The sequence below is a fragment of the Urocampus carinirostris genome, chromosome 1 (assembly GCF_059441175.1).
Source record: "Urocampus carinirostris isolate Australia breed hairy pipefish chromosome 1, RoL_Ucar_1.0, whole genome shotgun sequence".
Taxonomy (NCBI): domain Eukaryota; kingdom Metazoa; phylum Chordata; class Actinopteri; order Syngnathiformes; family Syngnathidae; genus Urocampus; species Urocampus carinirostris.
Window position 1 is genome coordinate 35,689,338 of NC_142349.1, and position 19,512 is coordinate 35,708,849.

The following is a 19,512-nucleotide window of genomic DNA, read 5'->3' on the forward strand; positions in this document are numbered from 1 at the left end:
TTCGTACTTCTTACAATTGTATGAACAGCAAAATTAACCACAGGGAAAAAAAGTTGCATAAATTGACCAATATATTTCCTTGCTCATTTCAAACACAATACAGCTTTATTTATATCTGTACACTGAGGAACACTGAGGGAAACTGTGGGAGTCAGATCCATCGACATTTCGTTCTGTATACACGTGTACTAGAATGACAATAAAGTAGATCTGAATCTGAATCTGAATCTGAAATGTATACTTGAACAAGCCTTTTCATCATAGGGCCATCTTTAGATTTCATGAAAGATAATGTTCAATCAAAATTGCCACACAATTGTTTTCAGCAGGATTTACTTATATTTATTAAACCTTAATTGTTTTAAAATTTTATTACCAGGGTCATCATTGGGTCTGGAAAAAAATACCATTGATATTTCATCCCCATAATTTCCTATTTAAATGTATTTTTGAACAATTGTTGATTATTCATGTATCTTTGTTTCAATTGGAACAAAATCATAAAGCTCCAGGAATTGGAATGGTTAGTACAGGTTCCCCCAAGGTCTTAAATTTGAAAAATACTTTCATTTCATAACCGCAATTAAAGGCATTTAAAATGTCTTAAATTTTGGTTACAAGTCTTAAACTCTCAAATGTCTTAATTATTCCCAGTCTTATTGGCGTGATAGAGATAATAATCGTGTAATAAGTAAAATAACAAAAGTATGGAACGCTTTGTCTTAAAGCAATTTTTAATTTTCTTCGACTTAATCAATCTCTGACCAATAAATGCAACGGGTCAGTCTAAATTTCTCTATGAAAATGTGGTATTACTTTGGAACTTCACATACAGTCAGTCTCTAACCTACTCTTGTCATTAGAGTAACTTTGGGATGGGAAAGTATAGGTTTAATACATTGTGGTCGAGCGGGTGAGTTCTTGCTGTACCAGGGAACAGGTGGCAGGGACAACCTAGCTGACGCCCAAACCCCGTTTGATGGGGATAATGGCGGTAGTGGGGCACGGACCAACATCACAGGGCCACCCGGATGACGTCCGTAATCCATCGTGGTGGTGTGCCGCTCCCCCACCCCAGACGGTTCAGGTTCGCCCCCATTCAGTCAACAACCAACGCGCGCCCTAAGACGTCCGGGAGCGAGCATAGTCTATAGGGGTTGGGGAAAGTGGTCGTCTCGACACCCCGGTGCAGCCCGGTTTCTTTTACCGCGTTAAGGTTTAATTTTAATAAAGGCATTTGTACACAAATAAAAAAAGAATTATACCAGACTGAAATACATTTTAGCACATATTTTTTTAAATACACAATAAAATAACTTTAATTTTGTGTTCTAAGATCTGAAATATTAAACTTAAATCGCTGTGTTTTTACTTTCCCTACTTTTGGGGATTATGAAACTCGGGGAAAAGTGTTTTCGAATGTCATACATTTCAAAATGGGGAAAATGTAAGGTTTATTTTTTCCCAAGAAAAGATGAGTATTCTCGTTTAACAGTTTGTAGACTGTTGTTTGCTGACCACTGTTTTAATATTTTTAACCTTAATTATTCATATGTACCAAACAGACCAATATTTTACTTGCGATGCTGATATGCACATGGGAAAAACCAGGTCAAATGAGGTCAAACAAAGCATGGATTGTATTGAAAACAAGAGTGTAAAGTCGTATTAAAAAAGTTAACACCAGAAATTAGAATCAGGTTATAGTGTCTCCTATAAACAACTCATTTCATGGGACCATTTTAAAACCTGTCTTCCTCTGAATCCTCTCAATAACTCATTCTGCATCTGTCTTTTCCTGTCCTCTTTCTTCCTTCCCCCCCTCATTTCCTCCTCCTTCCCTCTCCCATCCCTCACTCCTTCCTCCTCTTGCCGCGTTGGTACAGAGCCCTCTCTTGCTGCGAGGGAGAGGCGGGGTGGCGGGGGGAGAGGCGGCGGCCGGGAAAACGGTCGTCTCTCTCTCCACGGTGCTCCTCTCACCTCCCAGCGCTACCCTGGTGAGTAGTGTGCGTGCGTGTTGGCCGTCTGGCTTCAGTGGCGCCTGTTGTCTCTCGACTCTTGTCATTGTCTTTCACTTTTTAATGGGCCTGCATGGACTCTGCCAACTGTTCCCAATAAGCAATCTTATTCAGATAAGCTCTTCATAATGTGGATTTTGCCATTTGGGTGTATTTCCACAATTAACCAAAAGTATGATACACCTTGCACATATACAGTAATCCCTTGTTTTTCGCACGGGGTTCCCAAAAAATCCCGCGATAGTCAAAACCCACAAAGTAGAAATCGTTAATTATTTAGTAACTACATTGAAACCAAAGAACAAACCCAATATACAAGCTCACACATTTGTTTAGCAGATATAAGTACTGTACTATTTATTTTTTAAATATACTATATACTTCTGTTCTATAATTTTACAATTTAAAACATAAACCTTGCTGAACTACTGTGAATCCACTTTTTTACTTCAAATATTTATTGCCATCATGTGGACTTTGCAAAGTAAAGATAAAAACACCACACACATAATTGCAGTTGGAACATTCATAAAAACACAGCACAAACTGACATTTTTGTGAATGTCACATTTTTGGTGTTAGACATCATGGTCACTTTGGTTTTAACAGACAAGACTTTTCAATTAATGAGTTTCACAAACCTAGTTATAAATGAATTTGCTGTTTTTTAGCACTCTTCAGACATCCCTCAGAGTTTGCCATTTTGATGAATTGATCAATTTCTTTTCACTGTAATGAGCTGCTCAAAGGCTAGCTGTTGCCTTGTTTTGTAAGCTGAATTTGTTGGGCTTCTCTTGAAATAACTTGTGACTTTGCTGCATGTGCGCCCACCCTTCTGTTTAAACGACAGCATACACAAGCCCATCACAGTCGTGCGCACAGTCAAACCCATTCATACACACGCACACACATATGCAGCCCGCTGCGACCTGCTCCAGGATAGCCTGCTTTCTTAAGCAAAAATCTTTTAGACGTACGTTTGAAAATTGGCACCTGTTGATCAGAATGCGGGACAGCGGGTCAATTTGCGGAACATATTGAAAGTCAGTAAAATGTGGGACCGTCTTGCGGTATTCCAGAAATGTGGTCTTTCTAGAGCAGGGGTCGGGGACTTATGGCTCGCGAACCAAATGTGGCTCTTTTCATGAGTACATTTGGCTCAGAGACCAAATGTAACGTGCGTAATTATATACTTTATATATACTTAAATACTTCTTACATGCTAAGCCGTGTCAACAGTGAATACATGGAATGTTTGGTCCAGTTTAGGGCACATTCTCAACTACAGCTTAGTTGAACATTTAACACCCGAAAACTCACCAAGCACCAAGAGCAATTTGATTGGGCGAGCAGTAGGAATAGGTGGAGTTATATTGCTGTCTGCACCAAATGCATTGGTATCCTCTTTAGCATATTTTTGGGACATTTTTACAAAAGAACTTTGCTCGCACATTGTTTTGAAACTATTATTCAGGGGGGGGAAAAGGCGGTCAAAATGAGTCTCAATATTAAAGTAACTGCGGGAGGGAGACTAATTTTAATTGTTGTATCAAAACTGACGTGGGACACAGGCTCTGGCATTGTTATTCATAGATTTTATCAAATCATCAAATGTCACACAATGAAAAATAAATGCAGACGAATTAGCTTTAGTCTGTAGAGGGGTTTTGGCGGTTTTATTGAATTTTATCAATAAATATATGGTGATGCTCCTTCTCAAAAAATATCAAAATATTTTTGCTTTTATGGCTTTTTGGGTCTAAAAGGTTCCTAACCCCTGCTCTAGATAAAAAGCATTTTCCTCTGCCTTTTGAGCCAGCCGCGGGTACTTTTGGAGCAACTGGAAATTGAAAAAGTTATGCACCTACGTTATGTACTGTATGTTCGTCAACGTCAAGCTGTTTTATGTACATGTACAACTAGGACTGCAACCTTATTGATACACAAGCAGGAAGGAGGTGGGGCAACCTTTGAGCCAATCAGAATGCAAAATACAAGGCGGGATGAAAATCTGTAAAGTTTTAAAATTGCAAAAAGTAAATCGTGATAAAGCAAGGGATTACTGTATTATCATTTGAGGGTAATTCAATGATCAACCTAAGGTACTATGTGGCTTGCACATTTCAACCTAGACAAAACATTCGGATGAAATCTCTTGAATTTTGAAATTCTGATGTTTTTTGTAAACAGCAGAGAATGGCAAAATATAAAACGGGTGCTTAGTTCTCATTGAGAAGTTTTTGTCCAATTCTTAAATTGGTTAATTCTTTCAGACTCTTCTTGACTCTTAGTGGCCGCTCCTATTCAAACATCCTTTTCGAAAGTGAGGAATGCTTGATCTTATGTGTCTTGAATACCAATTCTGAACCCTGACATCAATTAGTCCATTTGTGGTTAAAGCACTGGTTTATTTTTTGCTGTTCAGCTACACGTAACATTTTTTGATGTGGTTAGCGCATTCGCCTAAAACACAAAAGGTCCCCGGTTTGAGACAGGGTGGAAACATGTTGGCCTGAAAAGGGTTTGGTGCCACCACGGTGTACTTACCCAATGCCCACCACAGAATTGTGCCCCTATAACCCTTGATGTCAAGGGATCCAAACCAACCGACCATATGTTGGCATTATAATAGCAAATTCAGGGACGGATGCCATAGGATTGGGAGGTCTTTATTGAATTGAAAAGCGCTGTATAAATGCAGACCATATGATTTTCCCACACATTCTGTATCTTGAGTTTTTGCAGGCATGGTTTAATGCTTATATCTGACTTAATTAGTAATGTCATTTTTGGTTTAATGATCACCAATTATACTTATTGTACATATTTTCTGAGCAGAAGTTGGACGGTAGAATGTTCCAAACGCAATCCTCACCAATGAATAATAATGCTTGACAAAGTAATAGCAATCAGACTTTTAATTCAGAATCTCAACTTATGTTAAGTGTATGTGTCACATTTGTTGCACCCAACTACTTTTTATCTGTAAGCAAGATTTTGAAATCTCGCATTTTAGTGAGAAATCTACAACTAAACTTAAATTTTGGGTGAAAAATTCTAAAAAATCATCCAGAATTATTGCTCATTGTTTAACTTATTTCTTCTTGTCAAATTTAAATTTTCAGCAGCAGCATACTACCCAGCTCAGCCGCCATACACGCCGTCTGTCCAGCCTGCACAGGTTATTATCAACCCTGCCCAGCAACAGCAACCAGCCCCCCCTGTTCAGCAACCACCGGCACCGACACAGGTCCCACCAAAGAGAGAACGTAAACCGGTAGTGTGTCCCAACAAAAGGGCAGCGGACCTCTTGTCTGAGGTCACTAACTGAATGGAGAGCAAACGTGTATTGTCTGTTGAATGTGGAACTTTCTCCTTTGACTTAAAATAACAACTTTAGTGGTCAGTTCTTATTGTGTTCTAGAGGCAATGTATTTACTCACCGTTGTGCAGGGATATAGAAGCCTATTTAACACTTTCTTTCTCCAACACTAGATCACAATACGTGACCCTGGCCGGGGTGGACTAGATATCACGGAGGAGATCATGTCAGGGGGAAGATCCTCTACAACACCGACTCCACCACAAGTAAGAATTAAACAGGCCTTAGGGTCTGAAATATGACAACTGCGAGCACCCAAAAAAAAAAAACCCAACAATTTTGGTCATGCATCCATCACTATATACTCCAATTGTAATTTTATTTTATGGCACCTGAAACACATCGGTTATTACATTTGATAACCTTTTAACTGGTCACTAGAGATCCTAACACAAGGGTTGAACCACTTAAATTTCTTTTTAGCTTTTACTGGGTAACTTGACGAGTGTTCATCTTTCCTTCTTGTCCTTCTATTTATTATTGCAGGCCAACATCATTGAAGTCGGACCTGCACAGACTAACGGTGAAGTCATTCTGCCTGTTGTTGCTGTTACGCGACGAGGTGCTTGCCTTTTTTCTGGATTTTAGTGTAAAATGGTTTTCACTTCTGCACTCATCTTTATTTTCAACTACCTCCCACATTTCCCCCAACTAGATGATAACATGGAGCATGTTGCCAGTGTTGAGATCTTACCACTTCCTTCCTCTGTAAGTCCTGAGCCCACCATTGAGGCCACACCTGAAGGTGACTCTCAAAACATTCCAACTGTGGAATTGGAACCAGTAAGCTCTGAACTGGTTTGTGAGATGCCAGCCCAACTGGGGGAGGACCAGGCAATACCCGCTCTCCAACCTGTTACAAACGCTTCCTCCATGGTGGAAGTTGACACTAATGTTAGTGATATGGTAGACACTCCTGTATGCCCAACTTCTTTGACGGCACCAAAAGAGGAACCACATCATCCACCGGCTCTACGAGAAAGAACGACAGAAAAGCAGGAAGTCGAGGAAGTGCAGGTCGCGGAAGAAAAAGAAGAGCCTGCCTTGGTTGTACAAGTAGAGATTGCTGAAGTACATACAGAATTGGTAATCCCCGTTGGTACAGGAACAGAGGAAATTTCTAGAAAGATGGAAATAGATGCGCCTCAGCCTCCAATCTTGGTGCAGGATCCTGTTGTTTTAATGACCCAGTATGCTGCTCCAGAAGCTGAGCCTGAACCCAAACACAATACCAAGATTACATCATCAGAACCAGCAGCGCCTCCTCTTTCCAACGGCCTTCCCCAAGACATGGAGCAACTTGTTGAAGAAGACATGACACCCTGCAACCAGCAAGATGCCTCTAAATCTCAGGAATCCACACCTCTGGCTAAAACTGCAGTGGTAGTCAAGGAGGTGGTAGAGGTTGTGCAGAATGAGGTGGCGGTGGATGAGAAAAAAGAGGAAGTGGTGGCAAAAACCAAGGAAGTTCCTTCGACTGCTGTAAGCTGTCCATCGGGGGAGTCTCCTATGCAAGGTAATCTTAAAGCATAGGTCATGGTGGAGATGTACTCCAGACTTACCCACCCGCAACATAGAGACCATGCAAAGAACATGACATTATGTTTTAACCCCAAAAATTATTCAGTATTTCTTCATGTAACCCCTCCCCATATATCATAATTTACATACAGGGGCCATTGCTATAGAGATAAATGGTGTGGTGCAAAGCAGTATAAATAAATTGGGGGGGATTATTATAACAAAAAGTAACCTGTCAATTGTTCTTTAAGTAACAAGGTATTTTTTATCTTCTGTATTTATAGATTATTCTATTAAAATATGCTTTAAAGCCTTGACCACTACTAATTTCCTGAATCTATTAAATTTAGCTGCAAATGAATGTTCCCCCCATTGCTTTCTCACTGTTCAATACTACACATTGCATGCACAGTTAAAGACCTTGTAACATCATGTTGTCCTCTTGAAGCTGCTATATCTGTGCCAAAGAAGAAGAGGAACATGAAGGAAATCAACAAGAAGGAGGCCATTGGAGACCTCCTGGATGCCTTCACAGAGGTTTGTATCAGCAGGACGTAAAACAAGTCAAGTCAAACATGATCAATGTTTGTTCTTTGTTTCAAAACACTGCATTTTCTGGAATAATTATTCTGTGCTCTTGTCTGGTCCTTTCTTTGTAACCCAAGGGGGAGGTTGCCAAGCCTGTCTCGGAGCCCTCCTCCACTCAGGCTGATCCTGTTGCCCCAGCTGAACCTCCTGCAGAGGTAGTCGACGAGACATGGGAGGAGAAGGAAGACAAGCAGAATGCAGAACCAAAATCCAAAGTTGACTCCAGTGACAAGAAATACCAGTACAAAGAGGGTATGTTACCAGTACAAACAGTAAGGAACATCCTGACACCTCGTCACCTTCTGGCAGCCCGCTAGTTGTGACTGGGTTTAATTTTTGAAACGCAAACAGATCACCTGTGTTAATTTGTGAAATTTCCTCATTTGCTTTGCTCAACAAGCGTAATATCCAAATTATTTTTTGGCCTGCATTCTGGTAATGGGCTGCGACCGTATCACTGCCAAAGAGCAGAATTTGAATTGATCAGACAATATTCATTGACGACAAAGAGTGTGCAGTTTATCTTTGACATGTCACTATGCCAGCAAAATTGGCGACATGCAGAACTATTAAATTATTTTTGATTAGATCAAAGTCAAGTTAGGAATAGTTGTTTATATAATTAGGCCTGGGTGATATGACACAAATGGTCACCATAAAACATTTATTGTTCATCAATATAAAGAATTATCACAATAGCACATCTTGTTTCTTTCACATTTTAATGTTAATTTTCTGTCCCTGAGTAAAAGTTGACAGAACCATATGCTTCTTTAATCATTTTTTAATATCAGAACAAAGACACATGGTGACAAACTACTACACGGTATTTCCTATATATGAGAAAATTAACCAAATGAGGTATTCAAAGTGCAGATCATTGCACATAATCTGAAGTAGATCTACAATCCCCCAAAAATATATAATCCACAAATTTAAATTTACACTCAGAAACATGTTAAAGCCTTTTGTGCATGAAGTCTTGCTGTGTCTGACAATGTTAACAAAATAAATGGACACAAGGAACTTTTCTGTTTAAGAAAAGACACATGATTTTGTTTACACTTATTTAACATTTAGAACATATAGATACATATGCTCATGTGGCTGTTCTTAAAAACATTTTTTTAAGAATTATAAACTTCTTTATTTTGTTACACATAACATTGATCCGTGTTCGCAGACTTTTTGCGTGTACCAGACCTGTTCTAAATTCAGCACACTAAAGATTGTATCGACCCCATTCAAGGTCCTATTCAGAACAATTTTTTTGCACAGTTTGCCTTGCTTTTGTGCTTTTTGCTTGTTTTTAACTTCCTCGAGTTTTTTTACACTCATGTCTTTGTGGTGACAAGAAATGGAATGCAAATTTTGCAATAATATCTCTCATGTTCTGTCAAATGTGTCTTCCTTTATCACCCAGAACAATGGAAGCCAATAAACCCAGAAGAGAAAAAACGATATGACCGAAAGTTCTTGCTGGGCTTCCAATTCATCAGTGCTAGCATTATCAAACCTGAAGGCCTGCCTGTCATCAATGATGTGGTTCTTGACAAGGTGGGTGCATTCAAGTTAGTGCAGGTCTATTCAGCATGACTTTAAATGGCAAATTCATCCGAATTACCCTTTGACCCACATTTCAGATAACATCTTATTTAAATTTGTGAGGCTGTGAGCAGTCTAAAATGTCCAAGTATTATCAAAACACAAGCACCTAAACACTTGGTTTGTGTCATATGTTCTAATTTATATGGTGTAGTTGGAATGTTGTAACCTCACCACTTGCAAAAAAAATTGAAAATAAATATGTATACTACCTAGGTGAACAAGCCTGTGGAACCAGTTCGAATGATGAATGTTGGACCTGATTTTACCCCCTCGTATTTGGGCAATCTGGGAAGCAGATCAGTTGGTGGACCCCGTGGACCAGTGAGTTTTTAATGTTTAAGTTCAAATGTGTCAACTGGCGAGCTAATAATTTTTTTTTACATCTTCAGCCACCCGGACCTCGGCGTTCCCAGCAGGGTCAACGGAAAGAGCCACGCAAAATCATCACCAGCATGTCACTCAATGACGACGTGCAGCTAAACAAGGCAGAGAAAGCATGGAAGCCCTCAACAAAGAAGGTCGCCCGTGGCCGCGGAGAGGACGAGGGGACGGCGGCAACTGAAGAAGAATTGACACCTGAGCAAGCCAAAACGCAAGATATCTTGAAGCGACTGCGAAGTATTCTCAACAAACTGACTCCACAGAAGTTCCAGGACCTGATGAATCAAGTGAAGGAGCTGACCATAGACTCTGAGGAGAGGCTGAAGGGGGCCATTGATCTAATCTTTGAAAAAGCCATCTTGGAGCCCAGCTTCTCTGTGGCTTATGCCAACATGTGCCGCTGCCTTTCAGGGGTAAGACAGTTGTGTTCTGTGATTCTTGCTTTCTGTTGCTCCACAGAGAATGACTAAAGCCTTCAAACTTTGCTGCTTGTTATCATTTGCAAAGTTGCCTCCTAGTTTTTTTTTAAGCAACTAACTTGACAACCGTAAAATTCGGACTATAAGGCGCACCTGATTATAAGCCGCTCCGAGTACATTTTTAAAGGAACGACCATTTTGTACGTAAGTAGGCCGCACTTGACTATGATCCCCATTTCAAAATATACTCATCAGAGAAACATCACAATCAGTCCCAAAAACAAGATAGCTGAAAACTATAAAGCCGGCGTAAGTCACCAGTGCGTCCCATAGGCCATCTTCAGCTTCTTTTAATGTCTGCGGAAATGACTTTGTTACAGCAAGGACAATTTATAGAATCCAACACTGTAAAATATTTACTCCAAAACACACTATAATGCCGACAGATTAATAGGAATCCGCCTAAAACATTTTTGCTATATTGGACGTTGCTTGTAATCCAATCGTTTCGTCACATTATTTTCGTTTTCAAATAAACAGACTCGTAAAATGATTTCCAATATGGTAGTTAGCTCTCCCCTTTTGATTGACACCTTTTTCCATTATGGTCTGTTCATGCCAGTTTTATTCATGCACGACGTTACATGAAACTTAGGTCTTCTTTAACACAGACATTCCCTGTGTCTCACTCTTTACAGCTCGGGCGCCAAGGAACTAACCATTTCAAGGTTTTGGTGCCAAGTAATATTGTTGATCCTTTGCATAAATAAGTGGACTAAAATTGAAATTCGCATTGGCCTTTTAAATTTAAGCTGGGTCTGATATTTCAGCTTGGCGTGAGAGCAAAACTGCCCCAATTGTTAGCCTTAGGCTGAACATGAAGAAACACCTACTTGCATCATTCAATATTTACCCTTTTAATGAGCATTCAATTCAACTGTATATCATAATAGTCTGTAAAGCCTTTAAATATCACAATAATATACCGAATGAACATTTCATACAAACTGGACGACTGTTTCCACGGGTTAGCATAATGATCATAATCCAACTATTGGCCTACAAGAGCAGCACTGGATTTGAAACTTTGTTATCCTCTGGCGCCATCTCCTGGCTTAGTCAGGATTGCAGCTTTAGTCAGCTCGTTCATGTTAATAATAATAATAATAATAATAATTTCCTTGTATTGTCATTCTGTGTAACAATGTACACAGAACGAAATGTCGATTGCACCTGACCCGTTGTAGCGAGCCGATGCAGCCGCAGCCAACAGAGGGCCCCGCCGACCACTTTTTAAGTCTTAGGAATGACTCGGCCGGGGCGCGAACCACTGACCTCCCAGTCTCAAAGCGGGCGCCTTACCATCTAGGCTACTGTTGCTTTTGCAAGTACTTGCATTTCTTAGACACGGTCGAATAAATCCTTTTTCATATTTTTGGGGGTTTGAGTTGCTGTTTGGACTTAAATAGCGCAGGCCTTTCCCTCCACCTTTTTAATGCTCGGTCAGTAGAGTCATGAGTTTGTAAATAAACCTCTTGTCCATTTTATGGTGGATTGGTTGGTTGGCGCCCTTAAACACAATAGGGTTATAGGGAAACCATTTCCTGTGGTATGCCTTGGGCAAGTACAGCCTGGTGGGGCCAATCCCTCTCCAGACCAACATATTTTATAGAGGGGCAGGCAAATAAATTATAACTTAAAGTCAAGTAAACATTTTTTATCCCTGTAAATCAATAAGAGACGCTTTAGCAGCAGTATAACAGAACATAAAACAAATATGTGGATTTTGTGAACTACTTTCAGTGGTCAACAGCAAAGTCTGTCTGGAAAAGACAGGGTTCCCGCGGAGCTTTGAAAAGTCTTAAAAGCAATTGAAATAATCTTCAAATAAGGCCATAATTTGGAGTAAAATGTTTCAAATTCAATTTTGGAAAGTCTTATAAATGTGAACACATTAAATAGTAATGTTTATCAATTGTCTCTTTCGCCGTTGCTAAAAGGTGTGTTGGGCAATGTGTACCAGGCACCATGTATTGTGCGCAAGAAATATTTGGGTGGTTTTTTTTTTTTTTTTTTTTTTTTTTTTTTTCCCCGGCTTGATCTTAAGACTTTCTTGATGCCTTTTGGAATCAGATTTAAGTCTTGAATTCAACTTGCCTTAAGCTTTAGGAACCCTAAGGGAACTTTGAGATTCTCAACAGTTTATAATTAAACGGTTTTAACAAATTGGCATTTGGTGTTTTTAACATTTTAACAACCACTGTTTGTTCTTCGGACTGCATGTATTTTATTTTGAATACATTTGTCGAGCACACTCTGGCATAATGCTCAAACTAAGCGAAATATACGCATATAAAATTACAATGTTTGTCATCAAAACCGTATTGGTTTGGTGTTACTTTAACTGCAGTGAGTGAGACTTCATTTTGTTCAACAGTCCGACGTGATCTTCAAATGTTCTTGCGTCATTGAGTTAGTACCATGATACCAAGGTCTGCTTTGGGAACTTTACAAGTAGCATGTTTATCTGCCACATCGTCTAAAATGGTCCCAAATTTAAGAGGTTTTGGTACGCTCACGTGATGTTGTCGTTCAAGAAAGAAGCCATTGCACACTAGCAACTCAGAGCAGGGATGAAATTCATGTAGAAATGCTGGGAAAAAAACTTGTCTGGCGACAACAGTTGACGTTGGAATTCAATGTTGGCTCTTTCTATTAACAATTTTTTGTCGACAACGCCGACTACTCGTTGCAACCCTAATCAAGAGTCCATCAGATAAAAGTAAAACAGTGGGAAATTTTAATAGGAACGTTTTCTACTTGTTTCTATTACTAGTATTTAGGTATGTTATCTATCCTCAGTCCTCTTAATTTCCATTTCTATTGTTTTCAGTTAAAAGTCCCCACCACGGATAAGCCAGGACACATTGTGTCCTTCCGAAAACTGCTCCTCAACCGCTGCCAGAAAGAGTTTGAGAAAGACCAAGATGATGACGAGATCTTTGAAAAAAAGCAGAAAGAGATGGAGGCTTCCAAAGACGTAAATTATTATCTCACCAACACTCGCTGTTTTACCCATTTTGGAAAAACTTGATTAAAAACTGTTCGACTCCTCTCCGCAGGACGAAGAGCGGGAGCGCATGCGCCTGGAGCTGGAGGAGGCCCGAGACAAAGCCAGACGCCGCTCGCTCGGCAACATCAAGTTCATTGGTGAACTTTTCAAGCTTAAGATGCTAACAGAGGCCATCATGCACGATTGTGTGGTCAAACTACTGAAGAATCATGATGGAGAATCTTTGGAGTGTCTCTGCAGGCTCCTGTCCACCATTGGCAAAGACTTGGACTTCGAAAAGGCCAAGGTTAGAAGCACTTATCATTGAAGTGTCTGTTAACTAAGAAAGTTGTTATATTAAAAGACTAAACTTAGTTGTGACATTAAAATGATTGCAAGACTTTTGTTCTGTTTTTTTAACAATGAATGGGCCAAGTATGAAGCGTCAGTCTATTATTTTTCCCACAGAGCATTTATATTATAATATACTGTGAATTGTCCCCCCTCCAACTCAGCCACGCATGGATCAGTATTTTCATCAAATGGAAAAGATCATCAAAGAAAAGAAAACATCATCCCGTATCCGTTTCATGCTTCAAGATGTCTTGGACCTCAGAAAGGTAAATTTTAGATCCTTTTACAGGGCATTGATCAAAGTCTACTTATACTTTACCATTCGGTTTTTATCACCTGTGCCACAGTGTAACTGGGTGCCCCGTAGAGGAGACCAAGGTCCTAAAACCATCGACCAGATCCACAAGGATGCAGAAATGGAGGAGCACAGGGAGCAAATTAAAGTCCAGCAACAGCTTATGTCTAAAAAGGACATGGGAGGAGGAGGAGGGGGCGGAAGGATGGGTGGAGGCATGGGCGGCCGAGGCTCTCACACGCAGGGAGGTGGTCGGGGCAGCCAACCGCAGGATGAGGGCTGGAATACTGTTCCCATCACTAAGAGGCCCTATGATACTGCACGCCTCAAGATCACAAAGGTAAAAACTGGAATTTTCTGGCTAGATTCGTATAGTGTTAACATTTTGTGCTGTCTGTCTTTACATGAGCTTATCACTTCATCCATTTTGGTATGTGCACAACTCCATTATAGTTGATGGTCTTTGAAATTAACTAATGGCTTTTTAAATATAACCTTTATCTTCAGTTCAATAATAATCCTGATATTCTTCATACTTAACAGATTTATATATGTTTCAAAACACATGGGAAGAAAACCCTGGAAAATCTGTTGAATTGTCAATTTAAAGGCAGTTAATATCAAATACATACATTTTGGTAATATTAGTTGTTTTTTTACCCTGCCTTTTCTTGGAGAAGTTATGTACTGGGACTGTGGTGTACTCCCATTACTGCAATGAATTGAGTGCTGTGGACTTGAAAGTCGGGTTTTTCACCCTTCCAGTGGTGACTTCTAAATTTCATATTCTGGCAAAGTAAGTACAAGCATCATTTTCATTAACTTGGTGTCGTGTTCATGCAGCCCGACAATCTGGATCTTAACAGTCAGCGGTTGGCCCCATCAGGCAAAAGCTGGGGTAAAGGCAGTAGCGGAGGAATGGGAGTCAAAAGCGGAGACCAAGGTAGAAATTTTTTAAAACACAATTTACATTCCAAGATTATATATATATATATTTTTTTGTATTTTGTCTTCAGACTCTGGTCGCCTCTCCACTACTAGCACAGTCAACCGCTTCGGTGCCCTGCAGCACTCTAGTTCCTTGTCCTCAGATTCAGATCGGAGAGCTCCTCAGAGGTCAGCAAGATCTATATTCCTTTTTTTATTTGTACTCACCAAGAAAGCATTTCATTAAATTACTGTATGCTGAAATTGACAGGTCCAGCTCAAGCCGAGAACGAGGCGGCGACAGAGACCGTGTCGATCGGGAGCGAGACCGCTTTGACCGATTCGACCGTGACGACAGAAGCAGTCGGGGTCAAGTCACCAAGCGGAGTTTCAGCAGAGAAACGGAAGAGCGTGGTGGACGGGGCGGTGACAAAAAGCCCACCAACGAACCTGTGCGTCGCGTGGCCAGCATGACTGACAACCGAGATAGGGGAAGCCGCGACCGGGGAAGCCGCGACCGGGGAAGCCGCGACCGGGGAAGCCGCGACCGGGGAAGCCGCGACCGGGGAAGCCGCGACAGAGGACCAAGCAAAGAACTCTCAGGTACAAGCAGTCTGACTTCCTTTTAAATTTGTTTATTTTTTTATTTTTATTTTATTGATTTTTTTTAAATTAATTGGACTGTGGAGTCTCCTTAAATCTGACGAAAACTTTTTTCCGGGAGCCTTTGGGCACATCATTTTTGTAGTGGAACACTTACCTATGGTCAACATCCCTAACTAGTTGTGTTTTCACAGGTGTCCATATTATCTTAGGCCTACTGGGCAGTACAAGAGGTCCATATATTTTTTTTTAATGACCTTAGATCATTGCGACCAATTTTCTGTTATACTTTTTTAGATTTATGCCCTGTAACCATGATACATAGTGGGTTTTTTTCCCCCACAAGTATTACTACATTAAACCCATTGAATCAAAGTTAAAATTAAATTTGCACGTTCCCCCTTCTACTACACACTTGGCACATGTCATGTTTGCAATTTCGAGGATTTTTAATTTTAAACATGAATCCAATCCAAAAATTGAAAGAGCTGGATAGAATTTGGATTTTTTTTGACTCATTGCTTCTATCTTCTGGTTCATGTCATCATTGCAGCCTCTGTCATGATGCACATGCGAGAACGTGGGTTTCTTGGACAAGCTAGAACAGACTACTTTTTCATTTTTTGGGGGTTTGGTTTTACGTCTGGACTCTACTTGAAGCAGGCCTTTTCTTACTTTTATTCACTAACACACTAAATACAAAACGAAAACCGTGAGAACAAGCATATGACGTCAGTCTCCAGCACTTTCCCCCACCCCCATTCCTTCTACCTAATGTGTTCTGCCACGAAAAGATTTTCCAAAAGTAAGATGAAACCTGATGGGCCCAATGGAAAATAAGGCATAAGGGTCATTTTATCTAATTTGAGCATTGTTAACACATGCTTAATAGACGAAATATTTAACTTTTAACTTTTTAGGGACACCTCAAATGGCGCATCCAACCTTTACCTGCAGGTATTGCACACATCTTGAGAATTAATTTGCTGTATAGAAGATGCTTGAGTTACAAATGGTCAAATAAAAAGCCTTTATTTACATGTGTTTGGACAATTGTAAAGCAGCTTCAATGGCAATTAGTCTTGGATTTTCCTTTACAAAAGGAAATTACATCAAAGCCGTCATCCACATATTTTTGCATTAATACTTAATTATCTGGAACAAAAGTGGTTTCATTCCAAAAGTTTTCAAACTCTGTTTTTACCGCTGCCTACAAATATCAAATTTTCTGGGTTCTAGAATGCGCATTAAGAAAACTACAAAGTGTACATTTTTTTTTTTTTATCCAATTTTAGCAAAGCGTGAGACTGGCCCTGCACATCCCGCTCTTCCTAAACCAGCATTAACTGAAGAGGAGGTGGAGAAAAAGTCAACAGCCATCATTGAAGAGTACCTCCACATCAATGAATTAAAGGCAAGGATTCCAGTTTGGGACATCAAGAGACACGTGTCCCCTGCAGGCCCAACACTTCCACTAATGTTTGTCTGGTTCTGCAGGAGGCCATCGACTGTGTGTCAGAACTCAATAGCACGGCATTACTGTACGTGTTCGTGCGGCAGGGCGTAGAGTCCACGTTGGAACGCAGCGCCAGCGCTCGCGAGCACATGGGAATGTTGCTGTACACACTTATCAATGTTGGGACCATGCCTGTTCCGCAGTATTTCAAAGGGTGAGTCCCGGCTGGTTGACTACCTTAACATGGTAAACATCAGAAGCCTTTGATGTCCATGTGCTTTTGTGTATCGCAGTCTTCAAGAGATCCTGGAGATCGTCGAAGACATGGTCATAGACATACCTCACATCTGGCTTTATTTAGCTGAACTTATCACCCCTATTCTTCGTGAGGGCGGCATCTCAATGGGGCAACTTTTCAGGTGCCTTTTCCCAAAAAAAAACCCAATGTGATACTTTCAAACTGCTCAAAAGTAATTTTTATATAAGGAAAAAATGCTCTGTGCTTTACTGTTCTTCATTTCCGATTAAGAATTTATGCATTTGTCACTTTGAGTCTTCATAGTTGTTATTCTTGTTTTTAGCGCTCTTATTCAGCTGCACCACACAATGCAGGACCATCTAGTGGTCGAATAATGCACCACAGTCTTTCCATTTGAAGTACCTTGTTATACCAAGCTTTTGAGCTCCTTCTTTGTCTGGCTGATCGGTTACTTAGAATGTTTGACGTGGCCCAAAGTCATGAGCTAGCAGACTGCGTGCGCTAAAGATTTACGAAATAGGGGATTTCCCCTCGTAGTCTGGAAAGAAAAAAAAATGCATATACTGCTTATTCGAAGCAGAACATTTCAATGAAGGTACTTTAGACTGCTTAAAAAGTCCGTCTTGTCATTTGAAAGCAGCTCGTCAAAATTCAATGTCATTAGCTTACAAAGTCTATTTTTGCAGAAAAATAATTGAAGAGATTGTGGAAGGCGACATATGCTTGTTTACAAGTAATTATAAAGACACTTTAATGTCATCTCCCTGTGAGAGATGCTGCCTTGCGTCACTGAGTGTCTCACTGAACAAATAGGATGAAGTGCAGAGCTTACTGTGTCATTGTTGCTATTACAGAGAGATTGCCAAGCCTCTCCTCCCAATCAAGAAGGCTGGCTTGCTACTGGTGGAAATTCTCCACCTGCTCTGTAAAGGCATGGTACGTACATTGTTCGTTTTGTATTTAGAAGGGACCCAATGTTTATTTTGAGTTATTTCCCATCTCCCCTCTCCACTTTAGACTCGCAGTAAGGTTGGCGTTCTGTGGAAAGAAGCGGGACTCAACTGGAGTGACTTCATTCCCGAAGATGAAGACGTCAACAAGTTTGTCACTGAACAGGTGTTTAACCGGAAATTCCAATGAAATAAAAAAATCCTGCAACGACTAGTAGGAATTAACAAAGAAATTGATCCAGGCTTAACGCTGACATAAGCCCATTTCATGGTTTATGCGTGTGAGCGAGTGGGTAATGTCGGTCATCAAAGTCATGTAGTCTGTATTGTAAATATGGTTCAATGTTTATACAAATCTCTCGAACTAGGCATATTCCTATTGAAAATGTGAGAGATCTGTGAAAATATATATTTTTTAAAAACGGACCTGTTTTAATGTTCAAATATAGTTTTAACTCGCCCAATACTAAATAGAAGGGATAATGTCCAGTAACACTTTTACTGAAAAATGCCATCAGTAAATTATTCAGTATCTACTGATTCAACTGCCAATAACTTTAATTTTTTACATATATAAAGTAATTCATTGTTTATACTAAACTGATTTGGTATCGATGCAGTACAAAAACCCCAATGGGCAACTGCTTGCCAGACCTAACTTTTGTTCCAGAACGTATGGCTGCCACAATGGCGGTGAGGTACTAAAAAAATCCTCAAGATTTAATGTATGGTATTTATACTGGACAAACCCTGCCAGGTATCAGAATATTAAGCATGAAACTCGGTTCATAGTGAAATGTTATTATTTTTGTGAATTTCACAAGTTCTACCTATTAAACAGTTGTGATGTGTCTTCTAAACAAGGTCTTATTGTATATCACCGTATTTGCACATGGATCTGTTGAAAATATTGCTGACAGCAATCGCAAAACATTTAATGCAACCACATCTCTCGACCTACAAAACACCTATGTCCTATTTTTAGTAAATACATTTATATAGCGCTTAAACCAGTCACTGAGGACATCCAAAGCGCTTTAGAATAGAATAGAATAGAATATACCTTTATTGTCATTGTTACAAATGGGCTAACATATTGTGACAACGAAATTGGGCATGACACTCCAGTTTTACACATAGTGAGGGTATGAGCAAGAAGATAAAGGAACAGAGAAGATAATGTTATAAAACAAGGGGAATAAGGCTATAGTTATAATTTACATGGTATTTACACAACAATGTCAGCATGTGGGATGTTACATACAGGGTTGTCGTGATAACGTTGTATCGTAACGGTTGTGCAATATTGCATTTGGTGCAAAGTCATCATGGTGCAAAAATAGTCCGCATATACATTGGTGCAAGCATAGACATCATAGTGCAAAAAAAGGAAATGGTCAGACATTGTGCAATTTGAGCATTAAACGTAGTGCAGTCGACATGTGCAAGAACAAGACTTGAGTAACATTATATTCGTATGAGGTAGTGTTGGCACGAGTTTTCAGTTTTTGTGCGGTGTCTGTTGAGCAGTGAACAAACATACACCGCACAAAAACTGAAAACTCGTGCACTTTACGAATTCACACACTTCCGATCGCAGAGTCAGCCATACAAAGCGCCTACGTGCTTATTAGAGGCATGTAGGCGTTCAGTGTCTTGCCCAAGGACACTTTTCAACATTTTATTCAGAGAAGGCAGG

The 19,512-nt window shown here is 40.0% G+C and overlaps 2 protein-coding genes across 8 annotated transcripts in view; one reads left to right on the forward strand and one right to left on the reverse strand.

Annotated features, from left to right (window-relative positions):
- The window catches only part of LOC148374475 (uncharacterized), a 224,943-nt gene that overhangs the window by 91,079 nt on the left and 114,352 nt on the right, over window positions 1–19,512 (reverse strand). The gene's annotated exons all lie outside the window — the stretch shown is intronic.
- The window catches only part of eif4g1a (eukaryotic translation initiation factor 4 gamma, 1a), a 32,552-nt gene that overhangs the window by 7,434 nt on the left and 5,606 nt on the right, over window positions 1–19,512 (forward strand). For 3 of the 6 annotated variants that reach the window (XM_088337004.1, XM_088337012.1, XM_088337029.1), the window contains 22 exons: window positions 1,887–1,997; window positions 5,144–5,295; window positions 5,514–5,606; window positions 5,887–5,962; window positions 6,056–6,916; window positions 7,370–7,458; window positions 7,587–7,761; window positions 8,933–9,066; window positions 9,331–9,438; window positions 9,507–9,911; window positions 12,811–12,957; window positions 13,040–13,276; window positions 13,485–13,589; window positions 13,671–13,958; window positions 14,462–14,561; window positions 14,635–14,734; window positions 14,817–15,148; window positions 16,444–16,562; window positions 16,646–16,818; window positions 16,898–17,023; window positions 17,718–17,799; window positions 17,881–17,979. In XM_088337004.1, the coding sequence (XP_088193130.1) occupies window positions 1,887–1,997; window positions 5,144–5,295; window positions 5,514–5,606; window positions 5,887–5,962; window positions 6,056–6,916; window positions 7,370–7,458; window positions 7,587–7,761; window positions 8,933–9,066; window positions 9,331–9,438; window positions 9,507–9,911; window positions 12,811–12,957; window positions 13,040–13,276; window positions 13,485–13,589; window positions 13,671–13,958; window positions 14,462–14,561; window positions 14,635–14,734; window positions 14,817–15,148; window positions 16,444–16,562; window positions 16,646–16,818; window positions 16,898–17,023; window positions 17,718–17,799; window positions 17,881–17,979 (4,112 nt within the window). The remainder of the gene's footprint in view (window positions 1–1,886; window positions 1,998–5,143; window positions 5,296–5,513; window positions 5,607–5,886; window positions 5,963–6,055; window positions 6,917–7,369; window positions 7,459–7,586; window positions 7,762–8,932; window positions 9,067–9,330; window positions 9,439–9,506; window positions 9,912–12,810; window positions 12,958–13,039; window positions 13,277–13,484; window positions 13,590–13,670; window positions 13,959–14,461; window positions 14,562–14,634; window positions 14,735–14,816; window positions 15,149–16,443; window positions 16,563–16,645; window positions 16,819–16,897; window positions 17,024–17,717; window positions 17,800–17,880; window positions 17,980–19,512) is intronic. The other 3 variants (XM_088337031.1, XM_088337033.1, XM_088337021.1) reach the window with 2 other exon arrangements.